General features: G+C 36.0%; 2 protein-coding genes across 2 annotated transcripts; both read left to right on the top strand.

The window, feature by feature from the left end:
• Positions 1-5,321, top strand: angptl5 (angiopoietin-like 5). Its single transcript, XM_084137464.1, has 8 exons — positions 1-470; positions 872-1,043; positions 1,195-1,298; positions 1,383-1,476; positions 1,562-1,663; positions 1,786-1,908; positions 1,989-2,174; positions 4,534-5,321. The coding sequence occupies exons 1-8, from the start codon at positions 336-338 to the stop codon at positions 4,851-4,853; spliced, it is 1,236 nt and encodes a 411-aa protein (XP_083993590.1). The 5' UTR covers positions 1-335; the 3' UTR covers positions 4,854-5,321.
• A 6,596-nt stretch (positions 5,322-11,917) lies between these two features.
• trpc6a (transient receptor potential cation channel, subfamily C, member 6a) lies at positions 11,918-18,913 on the top strand. The gene is made up of 12 exons (XM_084137459.1): positions 11,918-12,194; positions 12,599-13,346; positions 14,851-15,030; positions 15,117-15,281; positions 15,602-15,818; positions 15,955-16,182; positions 16,285-16,549; positions 16,780-16,975; positions 17,305-17,505; positions 17,617-17,673; positions 17,788-17,863; positions 18,402-18,913. The coding sequence occupies exons 1-12, from the start codon at positions 12,052-12,054 to the stop codon at positions 18,548-18,550; spliced, it is 2,625 nt and encodes an 874-aa protein (XP_083993585.1). The 5' UTR covers positions 11,918-12,051; the 3' UTR covers positions 18,551-18,913.
• The last annotated feature ends 874 nt before the right edge of the window (positions 18,914-19,787 follow it).

A 19,787-nucleotide genomic window follows, 5' to 3' on the forward strand; every position in this document is an offset into this window, starting at 1 on the left:
GTTTTCATTCGGTCATGTCCAGGATCTCACAGTGTTTCTGGAAGGAATGCATTTGCGTATGCTGCTCTGGGTCCTGCTGATTCCCTCAGCAGAAACAACGTTTCACATTTCACCATCTGGTTTTCATAGTCAATGCAGGATGTTGTCAAAGTGCAATAAAGCAACAGTGCTTTACAAATGAAACAGAATTGGTCTGGAGTCCGGATACTTTTTGTTGAGGTGAGACCAGCGGTTCGTCTTTTTTGTGAGGTTTACTTTCTTTTCTTTCTTTTCTTTTCTTTTTTTTTTCTTTTTTTCTTTTTTTGTGTGTCTGAAGTAAAGAGGCAGTCCAGCCCATGCACAGGACAACACTGGAGACAACTGTCTCATTGGAAGGTGCGCATCTTCACATTTTCACATGTGGGACTGCCACAAAGACCAAAATGATCTGGATTACTTTATTTCTGAATCTTCTTGCATCATCAGCTGTGGTGAGTGTTGGAAACCTTTCTTTTCTGTCAGCTGTAATTAATGTAGAATGTTATCCTTAAATCTTAAAGTTTTTATTTACCTTGTCATTAAATGGGATACCTGTAATATTTGCTAATTACACACACCTGTAATATGTGAAGTATTTCAGTCTTATTATAATAAAATGAATGAACATTGTTTAAACATCATATGATACTTACATAACTGTATACTTCAATTTCATGTAATAATAAAATAATAATTCTAAATATTTTAACAAATATTGTACACATTATTAGTTCTGCAAATTAATATTTTGTATGATGCTCATCTTTCATGAATATGTAATATTAATTATATGTAATATTAATATTTCATGGACTCATCTTGTCAATATGGTATATTTTGTTTGTCTAAACAGAATACCAGTGGTACTCATCGCAATGAACCTGTTATATTAACCGAGGGGTCTGAGAACGTCTCTCTTCAAGGTCAAAAAGAATATTATCACAGAGACGCGGGCAAAGACAAGTGCACTATGCCATGTGAAATGACTGCAAAACTAATGCGTGATGAAAAACATTCCTTGTGCAGTAGGTTTCCTTTTTTTCTGCATACAGTGTGATATATTTCCCACTCTTTACATTTAATCCTACTTTGTAAGCCCTTTGATGTCTCACTTTCTATTCACTGTTTTGCTTCACAACTCATTGAGGCACAGAGTTTTAAGTTTGTGTATCTTAGGTAACCTCCAGCATACCATGGTGTCATATACAAGAAACACTAGGAAGCTGATCAGAGATCTCATCGATGAACAGCAGAAGGCTTTGGAATTTCTCTCAAGCCAGGTATTCTAAAAATTTCCAAACTTCCAAACCACAAAATCCTCTTCTGCATTCTTAAACATATTGCTCTGATTTTTTTTTTTTAAGATAATAGAGCTTATGGCCAAAGTTAACACGCTCAGTTCAGATGTGCAGAGAAGCAACAGTGACATATTTTCCGTGAAGCCCATGGAGTCCCACGGTAAGATGATTAACATGCTGTCAAACTTTCTGCAAAATATTTATCATTTACACATCCTCATGGTGAATTTATTTTCATTCCACAGGGAAAGACTGCAGTGATATCAAAGAGACACTAGGTGACGTGTCTCCAAAAATCCCTAGTGGAATTTATATAATTCAGCCAGAAAACACAGATGTTCCATTTGAGGAAAGTACCTCCTTTTAGTTTTGTTTAAAATTTTCCAACCACAGTTATTTTAATCAGAAAGCAAATCAAAAATGGTTTTATGTTTACACGTAATGAATTAAGTGTCTTAAACTGGCCAGCAGGTGTTCTGTGAGATGGATTACATGGAAGGGGGATGGACAGTAATACAGAGACGGACCGATGGTCTCACTGACTTTAAACGAATGTGGTCACAGTACTTGGATGGATTTGGACACTTACCAGGTACATAAGTCAGTTCATTTGTAAATCAATAAATGAATTAACAGGCATTGACTTTATATATATACTGTATGTCTCTGAAGGTGAACACTGGTTGGGTTTGAGGAAGATCTTCAATATTGTGAGTCAGTGGAACACACGTTTCCAGCTGCACGTGTCCCTGGTCTCGCAAGATGATTCCACGGCCTATGCTTCATACGACAATTTCTGGCTCGAAGATGAAACTAAATTCTTTGCAATACACCTGGGCAGATATGCTGGTTGTGCAGGTCAGCCAATTGCAAATATTATTAGGGCAATTGGCTGAGGCTGAGTAAAGCTTTTTTTCAACTGTTACACTTGTGGTGTTCCTGGTAAAAAAAAAATGCTTATAAAACTCTCTTTATGCTATTATTGCCATACACTGGATTCAATCTCTTTATCAACTTGTTTTCTTTCAATAAGACAGGGTTTTGTATGTATTCCTTTTGGAACAGAATGATCGTAGATGTCAGGTAAATGTTTCTTTTTGGTAGGCTACTCTTTTTTAAATTATTTAAGCTTAGTCCTATGGCTGCGTTTAAAGGGATAGTTCTCCCAAAAATGAAAGTTCTGTCATCATTTGCTCAGCCTCAAGTTTTTCCAAATCTGTATGAATTTCTTTCCCCTGCTGAACACGAAAAAAGATATTTTGGAGAATGTCTGTAACCAAATAGTTGATGGGCCCCGCTAGTACGAAAAAAATAAAATAAAAATAATATAATATGTTCTTTTGTGTTCAGCAGAAGAGAGAAATTGTATGCCCTTCCCTCGCTAACTTCCCTCTGTCTTGTTCACTCGGATGTACGTCATTGCTTACGTTGCACAAGTGGAACCCTTGCAACCGGTTTAAATGGAAAGCCCTAAGCCCTTGTGGGTAAATTAAGTGCAAGCACTAAGTTGTTGTTGTGACGTCACAATCTTGTTGCATTGGGGTCTATGGATCTGTCTGAAGTGTACATATGAGTAGACCACTCCCTTGGTCAAAATCTAGGCGTTGAGTGTTTTTTAACTTCCCAAATTAACTTCCCTCATCCGCTTGATGAAGTTAAATGTACTTCAAAATGGCAGCGGGGATTCCCAGAGGGGAAGTGCTTAGGGAAGATCATGAGTGTACAGTACAGGTCAAAAGTTTGGAAACATTACTATTTTTAATGTTTTTGAAAGAAGTTTCTTCTGCTCATCAAGCCTGCATTTATTTGATCAAAAATACAGAAAAAAAATTTAATATTGTGATATATTATTACAATTTAAAATAATTGGTTTTCAATTTATTATACTTTAAATGATCATTTATTTATGTGATGCAAAGCTGAATTTTCAGGATCATTACTCCAGTTTATCACATGATCCTTTAGAAATCATTCTAATATGATGATTCATTATCAAAGTTGGAAACAGTTCTGCTGCTTAATATTTTTTTCATAACCTGTGATACTTTTTTAGGATACTTTGATGAATAAAAAAAAAAAAAAAAAAAAAAACATTTTTTAAAAAAGATGCAAATTTTTTAAAAATAGAAATCTTTTGTAACAACAATATACACTACTGGTCAGCAATTTGGGGTCAGTAATTTTTTTTCTTTCTTTTTTTGAAATAAATCAATACATTCAGCAAGGATGTGTTAAATTGATAAAAAGTGATAGTAAAGAAGATTTATATTATTAGAAAATATTTCTTTATTTTGAATAAATGCAGTTCTTTTTAACCTTTTATTCATCAAATATATTAGGCAGCAGAACTGTTTCCAACATTCATAATAAATCAGAATATTAGAATGATTTCTAAAGGATCATGTGATAGACTGGATGTCACATGTGACACTGAAGACTGGAGTAATGATGCTGAAAATTCAGCTTTGCATCACAGGAATAAATTATTTTTTAAAGTATATTCAAATAGAATTTTTTTTTTCTGTATTTTTGTTCAAATAAACGCAGCCTTGATAAGCATTAGAGACTTGTTTCAAAAATATAAAAAAATGTTTCCAAACCTTTGACCTGTACTGTATGTCTAAAAGTGGAGTTAAACACACAGTGAAAAACTGTTGTTGGTTTAACTTAAAAACGTACCCTGGTTGAAATTAAAAATTTGAGTTAATACAATGAAGGAGATTGGTTTAATCAACAGAAACCCACAATATTATGTTATCTGAGCCACATTAATTATCTAAGTTGATTTGACAAAAGAAAAAGTATTTTTTTACAGTGTGTGTTCCTGTTTTCTGTGTTTGTTTCCTGTCTATATTAGTTGACCTAAAAATAAAGGTTATTTTTTATTGGCATTGATGGTGAAGAACATTTAACATCCATGGAACTTTTCAATTCCACAGAAGGTTCTTTACTGTTAAACCATTGTTTCAAGCTCAAATCAATGAGGCCTATAATCAATCAGTTCCAAAAAGAAATACAAAATTATTCAACAAAATTTGTTAAATAAAACAAAAATATTTAATCATTGATAATACATCATAATGAGAGATTTACAAGCAATTTAAAAGTCCCCATTTTTGACCGGGAACAGCAAATTAGGTAAAGTATTTTCAACACAGCTCAAGGATTAAATATGTAATGTTTTTCTCTTTCTCTCTCTCTCTCTCTCTCTCTGAAGGTGATGCTTTTCGAGGGTATGACCAAGAGCAGAATCAAGATACGGCCCCTTTCAGTACCTCTGACGTTGACAACGACGGTTGTTCTCCATTCTGCACGTTTGCTGATAAAGCTGTTGAGAGCTGCAGTGAGAACCAGAACAACACTGGATGGTGGTTTAACCAGTGTGGCAAGGCCAATTTGAATGGCTCACCACTGGACCAAGACCTGTCCACCCAGTCACATATCCACTGGGACACCTGGACCAAAAATGGCACGCTTGTCAAAATCAAATCAGTGACTATGAAGATCAGGAGAGTTGAGATCCCGAATTCCAAATAAATCCATAAAGATTCTGAAGATCATGGAACTAAATATAATTGGGTCTCTAAGAACTTGCACTTCTGCCCTGTGAACTTTTTTTGACAAAAATACAGTTAATAGCAATAAACTTTTTGTCATTGTGATTTAGTCCACCATGCCTTTGTCACAGCCCGAAATATTCATACTAATCTATTCATTGTTATGAATAAAGGGAATTGTGTTATTGCCAAAATGTTTTATTTACATGGAACACTGCTAGATTAAACCAAATAATTCAGTCTGAAAGAAACTGTCAAACTATCCAGCACTTGAAATTCCAATGCAGCGGCCCTTTTTTAAATTGACTGTTGTACTTAGTTTGCATGAGACAGTAGATTTTATTCAAAACACTCAAAGCCTGTCTAAAGTAAGCAGTATGATTTGTGTCCATGTTACAGGTTTAATGATTTTTATTAAATTGGAATAAAAACTGGACTGATTTTTATGATATAATAATTATTTATTTTATATTACGGTTTATTCGAAATCAAATAAAAAAAAATTCAGAAGAAAAGAAAAATGTAAAAAAAAAACCTCCCCCAGTTTATTCCATAAAAAAAAAAAAAAAAAAAAAAATCTTCAAGTGTAATTCAAGTTTGACTTTTACTTTACCGGTCTGTTTTCCTGTAAATGGTCCACCGACCGAACAGAAACTAGCTGTGACTGCTAATTTTAATTTCTAATTCATTTTCTGGGAATTAAAAGATTGAAAGATATAAGTTTTGAAAAAAAGGAAGAGTTCAATTTAAAATAATTGTAGCGTTTCGTAGAAGCACGGGTCTCATAAAACAATCACTTCGGAATAAGGTGAAAGAAAAAGAAAGAAAAAAAGGAAAGACATAGGAAGACCTAAACACATAGCCTAACAAAAGTGCAATTCTATTGGTTTGCTTAATATTATTTAACATCCCTAAAGCACGGGTGGACAATAACAAATAAATGACTGCAGTACTATAGGTGCATTTTTCATGTAGGCTTTAATTTATTACAATATTTTTTTATTTTTACTATTTCTTTTCATTCCAAAGCATAATATTTTACTTTTTAATTCAAAACAAAGACAGCCAGCCAATAGGTATTATAGGTGAATAAAGTGTGAATGTAAAGTAATGTTAAAATAATGGTCACATTGTACCAATCCCACATTGTTCTTATCCTGAAGATATCTAGAGTTACATAAAAATAAAAAATATTAATATTATTAAAGGATTCCACAAAGACTTTCCTCCACTTGGGTTTCCTCCATTTTTGGGTGTATTTCATCAATGATTGTGATTTGTTTTGGATCCCAAACACAGTCTTCCTCAAGACCGCTTGGCACCATCCCACAGTTTGGAGGGCACCAGGCAGTGTCATACCCATGATCATGCCAGGTTTTCTGCAATGGATGACCTTGATAATCAATCTTCTTCACTTTTCCAACATTGACCTGCACTCTCACAATCACTCTCTGGTTCATAGGAAGATGTAAAGGGTATCTGGAGGCCTTCTGTCGATCTCGGCTGAGGTAGACGCCACGTCCAAGCATGCCTTTATCAGACTGGCGGAAACCATCCTTAGCAATTTTTTGCGCAACCTCCCTTGATGTGCCATGATACATTATGTAGACTTTGCCTTCCTCTGGAGCCGTATAGCTCTCAAGACATGGTGGAGCAGCTGGACCCAAGTCATCGACTTCACACATGTTTGCACCTGAACCACAAATAATCGTATGCATAAGATATTAGTTGAAGCAGAAGATTACCACGATGAGTAAGTAAATAAAAATGAGAGATAAAATGATAAACTGTGAACTATAAAATATGAGAAATGCTTTATATGTAGGCTATATACATACACACACATTTTATATATATTTTAATTTTATATTTTAACACAAACAGAGTGGTAACTTACCTCTGATATTGCTTCTAACACTGAATGCAGACCTTCTGAAAGCAGGTTCATGAACACCGCATGCTAATTCAGGGTATGCCCCCAACGGAAATATTACTCGAGCAAAAAACAAACAAAAAAAGGTTTCAGTTTCTCTTTATCTTGGTAAACTATTTTATGAATGATTACATATATATGTGTAACCCAGTAAGGGTTATTAAGCTCATAAACACCTGTTTACTGAGTACTGGGGTATTTATAAGGTTTTATGATTCAGATAGTATCATAACAATGTCTGTATGCCCACTTTATATACTTAAGACTTAAAGGAAGATTTATTTTTCCTCTGAGCCTGCTTCCCCGCGCAGCACGAAGCTTCGTTCATTATAGTGACTGAGAGTGAGAAACCAGATGACTAACTGGCTTTTGACTGCAAATAGTCATCTGAGTGTAGTTCATTTCGAGGACGAGACTGAGTTAAAGCTCCGGACCAAGTCAAGTCAAGTCACCTTCATTTATATAGCGCTTTTACCAATATAGATTGTTTCAAAGCAACTTTACAGTGATAATAGGAAATTAAAGTAACAGAGATTGTTTGGCTTTACAGCAGCTCTAAACAATAGTTTTGATTGATTCACTTCCGTTGGAAATATCATTAACTTAGTTACTTAGGGGGTGCTAACACGACTTTGCGCTTTGCCTGGTGGCTCGAGAACGCAAACCTTGAAATAGGTTCCAAGGTGCAAGTCTTGAGAAATTATTAAAAAAAAGGTTATCTCTGCGCAAACTTATAAAACGCAAACCTGTGAAAACACTGACGGCGTGCGCATGCGTATTATATAGGTATGCGTGTTTGAATATATATGTGTGCAGACGTGTAGTCTTTCTTTACAAATTGACCTCAACAAATTACTTGTCTGGCCTTAAAATTTTATAATACAGAATTATTTATCGCTTCCACGTAGCCATGTGAACTGGAATTATTTGACAGCGTTTTATCTGTACAGAAGTAAAGGGAAGGGAAGGAGGCCTTCACAGGGGAGAGACTAGTTGACACTTCAGGATTGCGTTGTCGTCGTGTCCAGGCGCAGGTCCTTCATCAGATCTGGATACGGCCTGGGTCTGGCAGACTGCGGTAAACCTCGGGATAAACAGAGAGACTATATTAGCGTAGACGCCATCCTTCTTATGATGTAATGAGTACATCAGGATTTATGGGAATTGTTCCCGGTTCCGGCTGACCTAATCTATGCAGCCTAACATTGAATTATAGAAGTCTATAATGTGTTATGTGTATGCTAGGTCAAAGAGATGTGTCTTTAGTCTAGATTGGAACTGACAGAGTGTGTCTGCCTCCCGGACAATGTTAGGAAGACTGTTCCAAAGTTTTACTGCTAAATAGGGAAAGGATCTACCACCAGCAGTTGATTTTGATATTCAAGGTATTATCAACTGGCCAGAATTTTGAGATCGCAATAGACGTGAAGGACTGCATTAAGAGCTCGCTCAAGTACTGGGGAGCTAAACCATTTAGTGCTTTGTAAGTAATCAGCAATATTTTTAAATTTATACAATGTTTAATAGGGAGCCAATGCAGTGTTGACAGAACAGGGCTAATATGGTCATACTTCCTGGTTCTGGTAAGAACTCGAGCTGCTGCGTTTTGGACCAGCTGTAGTTTGTTTATTAAGCGTGCAGGGCAACCACCTATAATAGCATTATATTAATCTAGCCTAGATGTCATGAACGCATGAACTAACTGTTCCGCATTTGTCATTGAGAGAATATGACGTAATTTAGATATATTTTTAAGATGGAAAAATACGGTTTTACAGATGCTAGAAACGTGACTTTCAAATGAAAGATTGGTATCAAAGAGCACACCCAGGTTCTTAACCGACGACGAAGACTTGACAGAGCAGCCATCAAGTGTTAGACAGTATTCTAGGTTATTACGAGAGGAAGTTTTTTCTCCAATAATTAGAATCTCTGTTTTTTTCAGAATTAAGTAGTAGGAAATTACTAGTCATCCAGTTTTCTATATCAGCTATGCATTCCGTTAATTTTGTGAATTGGTAAGTTTCGTCAGGGCGTGAAGAAATATAGAGCTGAGTATCATCAGGGACCAGGCCGCACTCTAATCCACGCGGACATCGTGGAGAGAAGCGCGCCGCCATTCTGCTGACTGCCGGTGAGACTACAGGACGGACGCCACTTCAGAGTCTGCCTGAAAAAACAGGCGTTCAGGTGATCAGTTGATTTATTTTGGCTCATTCGAGTGAAGAGGCCATTTGCTGTTTTCAAGGCCACAACGCTCCCCAGCAACGTTACAGGCCTGCAATGGGGTGGGTTGTTTTGACTGGTGTGTGTGTGTGTGTGGGCCCACGCTTTTATATTGACGTTTATTCTTATTTTGTTTGTTCTACTTACATGTAGTAAGGGAAGTTTTGGTGTTTTATACTGTTGTTCGTGTTTTTGAAACGAACTAAGTGTACTATGGGGTACTGAATTTTCCTCATTTAATCTATATGGTGTCTGCTATTTATTTATTTATATTTAGGTTGATTGGGGCACTTATATTATAGCTGTGATGAAAAACACTCAACAGACAGTAGAGTCCAAAGAACAGGTAATGTGTTCCTAAAGGTATTGGCTGTCATGAGCTCTACTTTTAGATGACCTGGCACTTTAAAAAAAAAAAAAAGAAAGAAAAAAGGCAAATAGCTCTGTCGCAATTGACGTGGGTGGCCTGTTGTTTGTCCTGAATCATTGGCAGGACAGAGATAATTAACACGCTTAAAATAAGCTGCGTAGTGTGTGGGCCGATATTAGCATCACTGTCCTTAGGTAAATATGTCAGTCGTTATGTGTGTATATGATAAACCATCTGTACCATGTCTATTTAGAGCAAAGAATCCTGCCAAATTTTGTCCTGCCAAAGACTAAACAAAAAATCCAACTCTGCTGAAGCATTTCGTGAGCAGGACCTTGCCCTGGGCCTATGTGGGAGTCACTGTGAGAGAGTGGAGGGAACCAGATAACACCATGATATGAGCACAGGAATTTGGTATTTTTTGGTATTGCACAAAAAGGAGACGTCCTGTACTTTAAAGGAGTATTGTCCTTGTTCAGACATAAAACTCCAATGTTAAGAATGCAAAGCTTCCTCCTTACTCTCCACAGAACCACCCAACTCATTTACGGGAAAATGAGCTGCAAAAATGTCTCATTCTGAAATCATTATGGTTATGATGTCACAACCAGCACATTCAAGGGCATCATGCACCTATTATTTTTATTATTATTTTTTTTTGGATGAGGCACCCATCACAGTTTTGCCTCACTTCTATCCTTGATATGAACATGAAACATTTCAAAAACATATCTTGTAAGTGTAAGGTATGTTAGTGATAAACTTTTTCATTTACATAATTTACATGAAGACAGAATTTTATTTTAAAGCAAATGATCTACAGAATATGCAATTTGATTGGACATTTTAGACATGAATGGGTGATTTATCTTTTATTTTAACTTATTTAAATTATAAAATGATTTCTGTGATGGTAAATCTGAATTTTCAGCAGCCATTTCTCTTAAATTGCATTTAAAATCCACTTGATTAAGTTATGAATATGCATGACTATGACCACATCATTTAACATTCGCGTACAGAATTCTAAAAGTTACAGAAGCAGAAACAGCCTGCAAACCTTTTAGGATCAGAGGGTGAAATGGTTATGTGAAAAATACATTTTGTTTTGGTGCAGGTTTTGGGTGAAAGTTGACTTTAGTGGGGGGAAAAATACCACAAAATCTATAATAGCCTCTTTCAGATGATTTACAGACTTTAACTTTTAGACTTTAAAAAGATGTTTTGATAATAACAACAAATAAAATTGTTATCCAACCATTTATTAGAGAAAATAATGTTGCATTACCACTTAAGGTTTCATTTGTTAACACTAGTTAACTACATTAATTTACATAAACTAAGAATGAACAGTACTTCTACAGCATTTCTTAATCTTAGTTAATCTTAACCGCAACAATTACTAATAGATTTTTAAGATCAAAGGTTATATATTTTGACATAATGCAATGTGAACTAACATGAACATTTTTTTTGACTAACATTAGCAAAGATTAATAAATGCTGTAAAAATATTTTGTACAGTTTTAGTTCATGTTAGTTAATGCAATAATGTTAACAAATGAAGCCTTTTTGTAAAGTGTTACTAATGTTTAATTCCTGGCAAAGAAACTATCTGCAAAATCGTATTGCAGCAGCAAGCCTTGGGCCGAGGGCAGTTAGTTAGCATGTCCTTGAAAATAATAAAAATAGTCTAAAAACAGTCACTCTGATAGTCCTCAGTGTCAGGGCCTATCAACATGAGAATAGAAACAAGACAGTGGCTTCCCATGACCCACTGTGTGGGTTACCTTTTGACCCATCGGTTTGGCTCACGTACTCACGATTTTTGTGGCCAGTAAACTGACCACTGCAGCACGTACACATTTAGTCATGTGGGTATACTGTACACACACACACACACACACAGATGTGAGACTGTGGGAGAAAGAATGCCAGAGAGATGCAAAATAAAGAGAATCAAAAGTGTGATGTCGCCGCTGAATGTTCATGTCGATTGGTCAGTCTGGAACTCCATTGAAGGCATTTCCCACAGTTTACAGAGAGCTGGACGTTCGTAAGGAACACAGGATGTAGAGGTTTATTGGGAACGCTGAAATAGACCCAAAGGGATTCTACATGCACTCCGTCACTGAGTTCTGATTTTGGAAGCTGAAAGCAGATTTTAATCATGGTTCCTAATACAAACAGAGAGGAATATACAGTGCCAGATTTATTTTGAAAGGTGAGGGATTTGCACATGGCATTTCTGCGATTTTCTTATGATTCTTCATACTGAAAATGTTACCAATCAAGAAAATGAATGGATTCTATTATCTGTCTAACATTCAAATTAGGACTAAATGCTTTCAGTTTCATTCAGTTTGACCAAATAAACTGAGCCAGGAAGAAAACTATTCATTTTAAGTTTTTGTAAACCAGCATGAAGATTGTTGCATTCCTCATTAGTAGCCAATGAAAAAGAACAGTTAAAATTCCTCTGTGCTCTGCACAATCTCAAGACTTAAACGGGAACATAACAAAGGCTGTAGAGGATGGTGACTTGCCAGTGTGTAGCGCACACTCAATCACTCACAGCTGGATGTTTGGATAACAGGATTGTGCTTTGGTGTGTTCACATTTAAGACGTGAACTGCCTCATTTGAAAGTATGAATCAAAGGAGACCTGTTCTGGAGGATAAAAATCAATCAAAGTTTCACACAATTGAAAAGAGGAACAGAAGTAAAGACAATCTACTGATGAACGAAGACTTTGGCGAGGACTCTTACGGCAGTTATGGACACTACCATGGGTGAGTTGGTCAAGATTCTGTGCATACGTACTGTATGTTTAGTTGCCGTTGCCTTCTGAGATAAAATGTAGTTCAATGTCCTGACTGGAAACTGTCACTCAGTTCACTGTAATATTTGTGTATTGGTTTGCTTGTTTAAAATGTCAGTTTTCATTAAACACTCATTAGAATCTAGCAGTGTCAGTTCAAAAGTTTAGCATACAAGTCATTGGCATGAATGAATGTAAGTAACATGTTTAGCACTGCTATGGCTATTAAACAAAGTCTGCAAATATTTGTATGAATAAATTAAACTAAACAATAGCCAACATAATTTGTGTTATTCAGTGGCATACTGAATAGTAGATCTACATTAATAAATACATTCTAATATATACACGTTTTTGGTATGTTTTTCATCGTAGAGAGAACCTGGCCCGACAGGCGCTACCCAAGAGCCGAAGGCAGGCGGTGCGAGGGGCAGCTTACATGTTCAATGCCCATCCTAACAGTCTAACGCCTGTGGAGGAACGTCTCCTTGATGCCGCCGAGTATGGAAACATACCTGTCGTTCGCAGGATGCTTGAGGAGATCCCTGAGCTGGATGTTAACTGTGTGGACTACATGGGCCAGAATGCATTGCAGTTGGCAGTGGCAAACGAACACTTAGAGGTAATAGAGCTGCTGTTAAATAAAGACAACCTGTCGCGTATTGGGGACGCACTATTGTTGGCCATCAGCAAAGGTTACACCAGGATTGTCGAGGCCATTTTGAGCCACAAAGCTTTCGCCGACTACAAGAGACTCACAACGAGCCCCAGTCAGGCTTCGATGCACGATGACTTTTTTGCGTATGACGAAGATGGCACGCGTTTTTCTCATGACGTCACTCCAATCATTCTAGCATCTCACTGTCACGAATATGAGATCGTGCACATTCTTCTGGGAAAGGGTGCTCGCATTGAGCAGCCACATGATTACTTTTGTGCCTGCGACACCTGCAATTATCATCAAAAGTACGATTCTTTTAGCCACTCCCGCTCGCGTATCAATGCCTACAGGGGATTGGCCAGTCCAGCGTACCTCTCTCTGTCCAATGAGGATCCTGTGCTGGCGGCTCTGGAGCTCAGCAATGAGCTCGCCTCCTTGGCCAATATTGAAAAGGAATTTAAGGTATTGCAATAAAATCCTAGTCACAACCAAAACTGTTCTAAAGAGATAGTTCTCTCTAAAATAAAATAAAAATCCTGTGATTATTTTCTCATTTTGAAGCAAACCTGAAGAATGTACTGGCAATTGTTTTCCATGTAGCCTAAATAAAGTGAAAGCGAGCACAAAATAGTCTTCTGAAGTCATACAAATTTGTGTGATGTGATGAGCTCTTTGTAAAATTGAAGAGTGTTAATTGTATTAAATCTGCACTTGTAGGGTAGCCTACTTCAAACTTTAAAATATATTTTTTAAACTGTACTTGCAGATAATGTAATGTTAATGAAAGAAAAGGCACTCAAGAGTAATTTAAAGTGGCTACACTTTCATTAAGCACACTTGGGAAAAAGTGCACTTTGTAATAATATCAAATTATTAATTATTATTTAAAAAGCACTTTTTAAATAATTATGTTTTGTTAATATTTTGTTGTGCTTTAAAGAAGTACACTTATTTTGATGTGTTGACTAACATACTAAAGCCCATGTAAAGTAGGCTGTTCTTGAACGACCAGGTAACGGAATCAGGACATGAGGTGTAATCCATGAAAACGACTTTTTTCGTTAAAACTAGGCGAAATCGCTACTTGATTATAACTTAATTGTAGTGTTATTTGATATTACGCGATATTTATGTCTATTTTAAATATACTGAATTGCAATTTCATCACAAATGTTCAATAAAATATATTTAAATACATAGTTTCAATATACATTACATTAAAGCATATTTTAGTTCACCAGAAATGCTTGGCAGTACACTTAAACCATATTTCAAAGACAATAGAACGAAGTAATTATGAAATTACATATAAAGATGTAATCAAGTCTTACTTAAGTAGGTCAAAAAAGCAGCTATTTCAGATAATTGCATTTAATATAAATGTAAACTATAATACATTTTCATATAATTGCAATTAACTTGCAGTTAAGTGTTTGAAAACGATTCACACTTAAGTACAGTATATTAATTTAAAGTATATCTGTTATAAGTACTCTGTTTGAAAGTATCGTAAAGTGTACTTCTTTACACTTGTGAAAAACAAGGGCAGGCTGAAATTTAAGTCATTATTTACTGAAAATCTAAATTGTGGCAGCAGGTTTGACAACAGTGTGCTGTGACCAATCAACATTGACAATCGTGTGTCACATGACCAATCGCCATGATGCATATTAGAATATCTAAAAGTACACATGAGATATGACAACTACAGTGAAGGAAAAGATAACCAATTCAATTTGTTCATCGCATAAATCAAACATATAGAATAATAAGACTTATAATATAGAACACAAGTTGATTTATACTGGTTTGTTGTCATTTTGGAGCTCAACGGCCATTACATTCTTCAACGTTTCTCTTTTTTGTGTTCCACCGATGAATTTTCACAGAATTTTTATTTTGGGTGAACTTTTCCTTCAAAAATGTAGAACGATTGCATTTTCTTTGTAATGACTATCTTTCTCAGAATGAATATAGGAAACTTTCTATGCAATGCAAAGACTTTGTTGTGGGGCTTCTGGACCTGTGTCGGAGCACAGAGGAAGTGGAGGCCATTCTGAACGGCGAAGAGGATGAGACTTTAGAACTGCCCAGCCGACCAAGTCTCATTCGCTTAAAACTCGCAATAAAGTACGAACTGAAAAAGGTAAATACATAAAATACAGACATCTTTTAATCTGCCTTCTAATTCTATCGTAAAACACTTATTTTTAATCAATTTGTCCCAAACAGTTTGTGGCCCATCCTAACTGTCAACAACAGCTCTTATCAATATGGTACGAAAACCTTGCCGGACTCAGGCAGCAGACCACAGCCATTAAGTTTCTAGTGGTTTTAGGTGTTGCAATGGGACTCCCCTTTCTAGCTATGGTGTATTGGGTGGCACCATGCAGCAAGGTAAGTGTATGTTCACACAAAAGTATGCTGCTTGAAAACCAGATGTATTGCATAGCAAACATACAGTACATGTCTGAAGAATAAAGCAAAGGGTTTAACATATAAATCATCCACTGAAATCTTTACTCAGAAAGACTGTTCCCATGGTTGTAAATTAGCAGTGCTTAAAATATCCACCGTATCCTATGAGTCATAATAATGTTGAAGCATATCAGGCTGATAAGCAGCAATGTACAAATATACAATAGAAGAATGCATCCAGCACTTGAAGTCTTGTGTTTATCACACCACTATCGGTAAAAAAATGCTGTTACCAACAGATGGGAAAGATCATGCGTGGCCCTTTCCTTAAGTTTGTGGCACACGCGGCCTCCTTCACTATTTTCCTTGGCCTTTTGGTCATGAACGCTGCAGACCGCTTTGATGGGACCAAGCTGCTTCCAAATATGACCATTCACGACTATCCGACGCAGCTGTTTCGTATGAAAACAACTCCCTTTACGTGGATGGAAATGCTCATCATTTCCTGGGTCATAGGTTTGTTTCTGACCGATTTTTAACTTGTCAAAGGTTACTACTCTACTACAATCTGTATTTAGAGAACGAAATGTACAGTTCATTTCCATCTCCTAGGACAAACATTCATTTCTATGTTTTAATGTCCTTCTCTCAGGGATGATTTGGGCTGAGTGTAAGGAGATCTGGTCTCAAGGTCCAAGAGAATATCTGCTCGAGCCTTGGAATATGCTAGACTTTGGAATGTTGGCCATTTTTGTGGCATCCTTCATCTCAAGGATAATGGCTTTCTGGCATGCATGTGAAGCACAACGCTATGTTGATGAGCACTACACAGATTTAACCAATGTAACTTTGCCTCTCGAGGTGGGATACTACCAGTTGGGTGAGTGACTGTCCTCTCAAGTCAGGGAAGATTTTGTTTCCCACAAAATTACAATGTAATACAACAAGCGATCTGCATAAATTATCTTTTTTTTTATCCCAGCTCGGATCTACTGGCTCCCGTCTGATCCTCAGTTAGTTTCAGAGGGTTTGTACGCCATCGCAGTGGTCCTGAGCTTTTCTCGAATTGCGTACATCCTGCCAGCGAATGAGAGCTTCGGACCACTGCAGATATCTTTGGGACGAACGGTGAAGGACATCTTCAAGTTCATGGTTATCTTCATCCTAGTCTTTCTGGCTTTCATGATTGGAATGTTCAACCTCTACTCATATTATCGGGGTGCTAAACAGAATGAAGCTTTCACAACGTGAGTAAAAATATATATTTTAAAGTATATTCAGATAAAAATCAGTTATTTTAAATTGTAATAATATTTTTGATCAAATAAATGCAGCTTTCTTTCAAACACCTTAAAAAATCTTACCGACCCTAAACGTTTGAACGGTATAGTGTAACATATCAAACATGTTGTAGTTCTCTTATGAAAATAGGAAATGTTCATTCGTTTAAACGTCCATGTCTTCTTTATCTTTATAGTGTAGAAGAAAGCTTCAAGACACTGTTTTGGGCAATATTTGGCCTTTCTGAGGTCAGATCAGTAATCGTGAACAATGGACACAAGTTCATCGAGAACATTGGCTATGTTCTCTATGGAGTTTACAATGTCACAGTGGTCATCGTCCTACTCAACATGCTCATTGCCATGATCAACAGTTCCTTTCAGGAGATTGAGGTACTTCATGTCTTCTCAGTTTAACTTCTTCATATTGCTTTCTAAGAGCTGCTGACGTTATAAATCTTTGTGCAGCGGACCAAATGGGATCTGTAAATCTCTGTTTAAGACTTTGTGCTGATGAAGCACTACAGTGAAGAGGTTTTTGCATATTATGGAAAAAAACAATGTTATCTCTATTCTCTTCAGGATGGGATAATTAGTTTGACTGCTTAGTTTTAATTGAATTAAACCGTTTTATTCATGCATCTCTTTCCTCTGCATATCTGTGTTGATTTATTTGTCGCTTTAAGCATTCAAAACATTAGTGTTATCCTGGCATTTTGCAGGATGATGCAGATGTGGAGTGGAAGTTTGCCCGGGCCAAGCTCTGGTTCACCTACTTTGAGGAGGGCAGGACTCTCCCTGTGCCTTTTAACTTGGTTCCCAGTCCCAAGTCTGTTCTGGGTCTGGTGATGGGGGCCAAGAGTCTCCTGAGGGAGATTTTTGACAGACACAAAGCCATTATGAAGGGGTCTGAGCTCAGTGAGGTGAGGCAAATCCCCTCTGATAAACAAAGTAGTTAAGTCAGTTTGTATCATTCATTTACAATCACAATAAACTAATCCATTTATGTTGCTCTTGTGATTTGTTGGATTAAGTTGGGACAGAGCAAAACTTGCAGGGACAAGAATCTTCCTGGCTCCAGTCGATATCAGGCATGTTTACTTTTTTTTTCATACACTGAATATTTATAGATGATCTGAATATGGTTCAGATTTGCTCTTTGCATTTGAATTTGTGATTGAACTTACTGCATTTGATCTGCACAGAAAATTATGAAGCGTCTCGTTAAGCGATACATCATCAAAGCTCAAAATGACAAAGAATGTGATGAAGTCAATGAGGGTGAGTGTGTGTATTTAACCCTTCATTATAGTAATAATATTTTTTTGTTACACATGGTCACTATTAAAGGAATAGTTCACTTTAAAATGAAAATTCTGTCATCATATACTCACCCTCATGTTGTTTCAAACCTGTATGAATTTCTTTCTTCTGCTGAACACAAAGGAATATATTTAGAAGAATGTCAGTAACCAGGCAGTTTCTGGGTCCCATTGACTTCCATAGTATATTTTTTTCCTACTATGGAAGTCAATGGGACCCAGAAACTGTCATTACTGACATTCTTCTAAATATATTCCTTTGTGTTCAGCAGAAGAAAGAAATTCATACAGGTTTGAAACAAAATGAGGGTGAGTATATGATGACAGAATTTTCATTTTAAAGTGAACTATTCCTTTAACTCAATGGTCACTTAATTATTGGTCAGAGCAAAAAAAAAATATCTATCTAAAAAAAATAAAAATAAAAAATATTTGGGTGAAATAAGTTTTATGATTCATATTTTTCATAATTCAGACTGAAGACTGCTTTGTTACAGGTGAACTGAAGGAGATTAAGCAGGACATTTCAAGCCTTCGCTATGAGCTGCTGGAGGAGAAGTCAAACAACATGGAGGAGCTGGCAAAGCTAGTGAGGACAATTGAAACAAATCTCTCTCAGGACTGCTTGATACTAAAGTCTAACTGAGGAAGTCAGACAAGTGCAGTGTTTTTTTATTTTACAGAAGCATATTTTCGACTATTTATTAAGCAATACAATTTGCACAAGGATTACATGTGGTTTCACATGCTTCTTGGCCTGCTGGTTTAACAGAGAACAGCTATTGATCTTTCCGTGACTGTGAAGAAGTGATATTCTGTGTTTTTGTTTTGGTGATACATTACTGAACAAAAGTTATTTGTATGATACATATGCACAATTTACTGTTAAGATAGGCCTAATATATATATATATATATACAGAGTACAGGTCAAAAGTTTGGAAACATTACTATTTTTAATGTTTTTGAAAGAAGTTTCTTCTGATCATCAAGCCTGCATTTATTTGATCAAAAATACAGAAAAAAAAAATAGAAATCTTTTGTAACAACAATATACACTACTGGTCAGTAATTTTTTTTCTTTCTTTTTTTTAAATAAATCAATACTTTTATTCAGCAAGGATGTGTTAAATTGATAAAAAGTGATAGTAAAGAAGATTTATATTATTATAAACTTTTTTTTTTTTTTTTTTTGAATAAATGCAGTTCTTTTTAACCTTTTATTCATCAAATATATTAGGCAGCAGAACTGTTTCCAACACTCATAATAAATCAGAATATTAGAATGATTTCTAAAGGATCATGTGATAGACTGGATGTCACATGTGACACTGAAGACTGGAGTAATGATGCTGAAAATTCAGCTTTGCATCACAGGAATAATTTTTTTTTTTTTTAAAGTATATTCAAATAGAAAAGTATTATTTTAAGTTGTAATAATATTTCACAATATTACTGTTTTTTTCTGTATTTTTGATCAAATAAACGCAGCCTTGATAAGCATTAGAGACTTCTTTCAAAAATATAAAAAAACGTAATGTTTCCAAACTTTTGACCTGTACTGTATACACACACACACACACACACACACACACACACACACACACACACACACACACACACACACACACTTACGTGGACTTACCTAAGAAAGTACTGGGTAACTACATGGGTAGTTTTCTGGGTTAGTAGCCTACCTAGTTATTCGACAGCTTAGAATTATAAGGTTCTATCTCCGTTTAGGGTAGTTCTGAGATATTGAGCATCAAAGTTTTTACATCCCAGCTGGCAAAACGGTTATGTAGTATAATCTATTTTATTAATAACTACTAACAATTTTTTTTTTTTTTTTACAAAAATAACACCACAGGCATTAATAAACAC

This window comes from Abramis brama (assembly GCF_963993115.1).
Source record: "Abramis brama genome assembly, chromosome: 15".
Taxonomy (NCBI): Eukaryota; Metazoa; Chordata; class Actinopteri; order Cypriniformes; family Leuciscidae; genus Abramis; species Abramis brama.

Bases quoted from the DNA above. Each gene is read 5' to 3' on its own strand.
- angptl5 (XM_084137464.1), top strand. From the start codon at position 336: ATGCACAGGACAACACTGGAGACAACTGTCTCATTGGAAGGTGCGCAT. The intron at 1,044-1,194 runs GTAGGTTTCCTT...TGTGTATCTTAG, and splicing joins TGAAAAACATTCCTTGTGCA to GTAACCTCCAGCATACCATG. The intron at 2,175-4,533 runs GTCAGCCAATTG...CTCTCTCTGAAG, and splicing joins CAGATATGCTGGTTGTGCAG to GTGATGCTTTTCGAGGGTAT.
- trpc6a (XM_084137459.1), top strand. From the start codon at position 12,052: ATGAATCAAAGGAGACCTGTTCTGGAGGATAAAAATCAATCAAAGTTT. The intron at 15,031-15,116 runs GTAAATACATAA...TGTCCCAAACAG, and splicing joins TAAAGTACGAACTGAAAAAG to TTTGTGGCCCATCCTAACTG. The intron at 16,183-16,284 runs GTGAGTGACTGT...TTTTTATCCCAG, and splicing joins GGTGGGATACTACCAGTTGG to CTCGGATCTACTGGCTCCCG.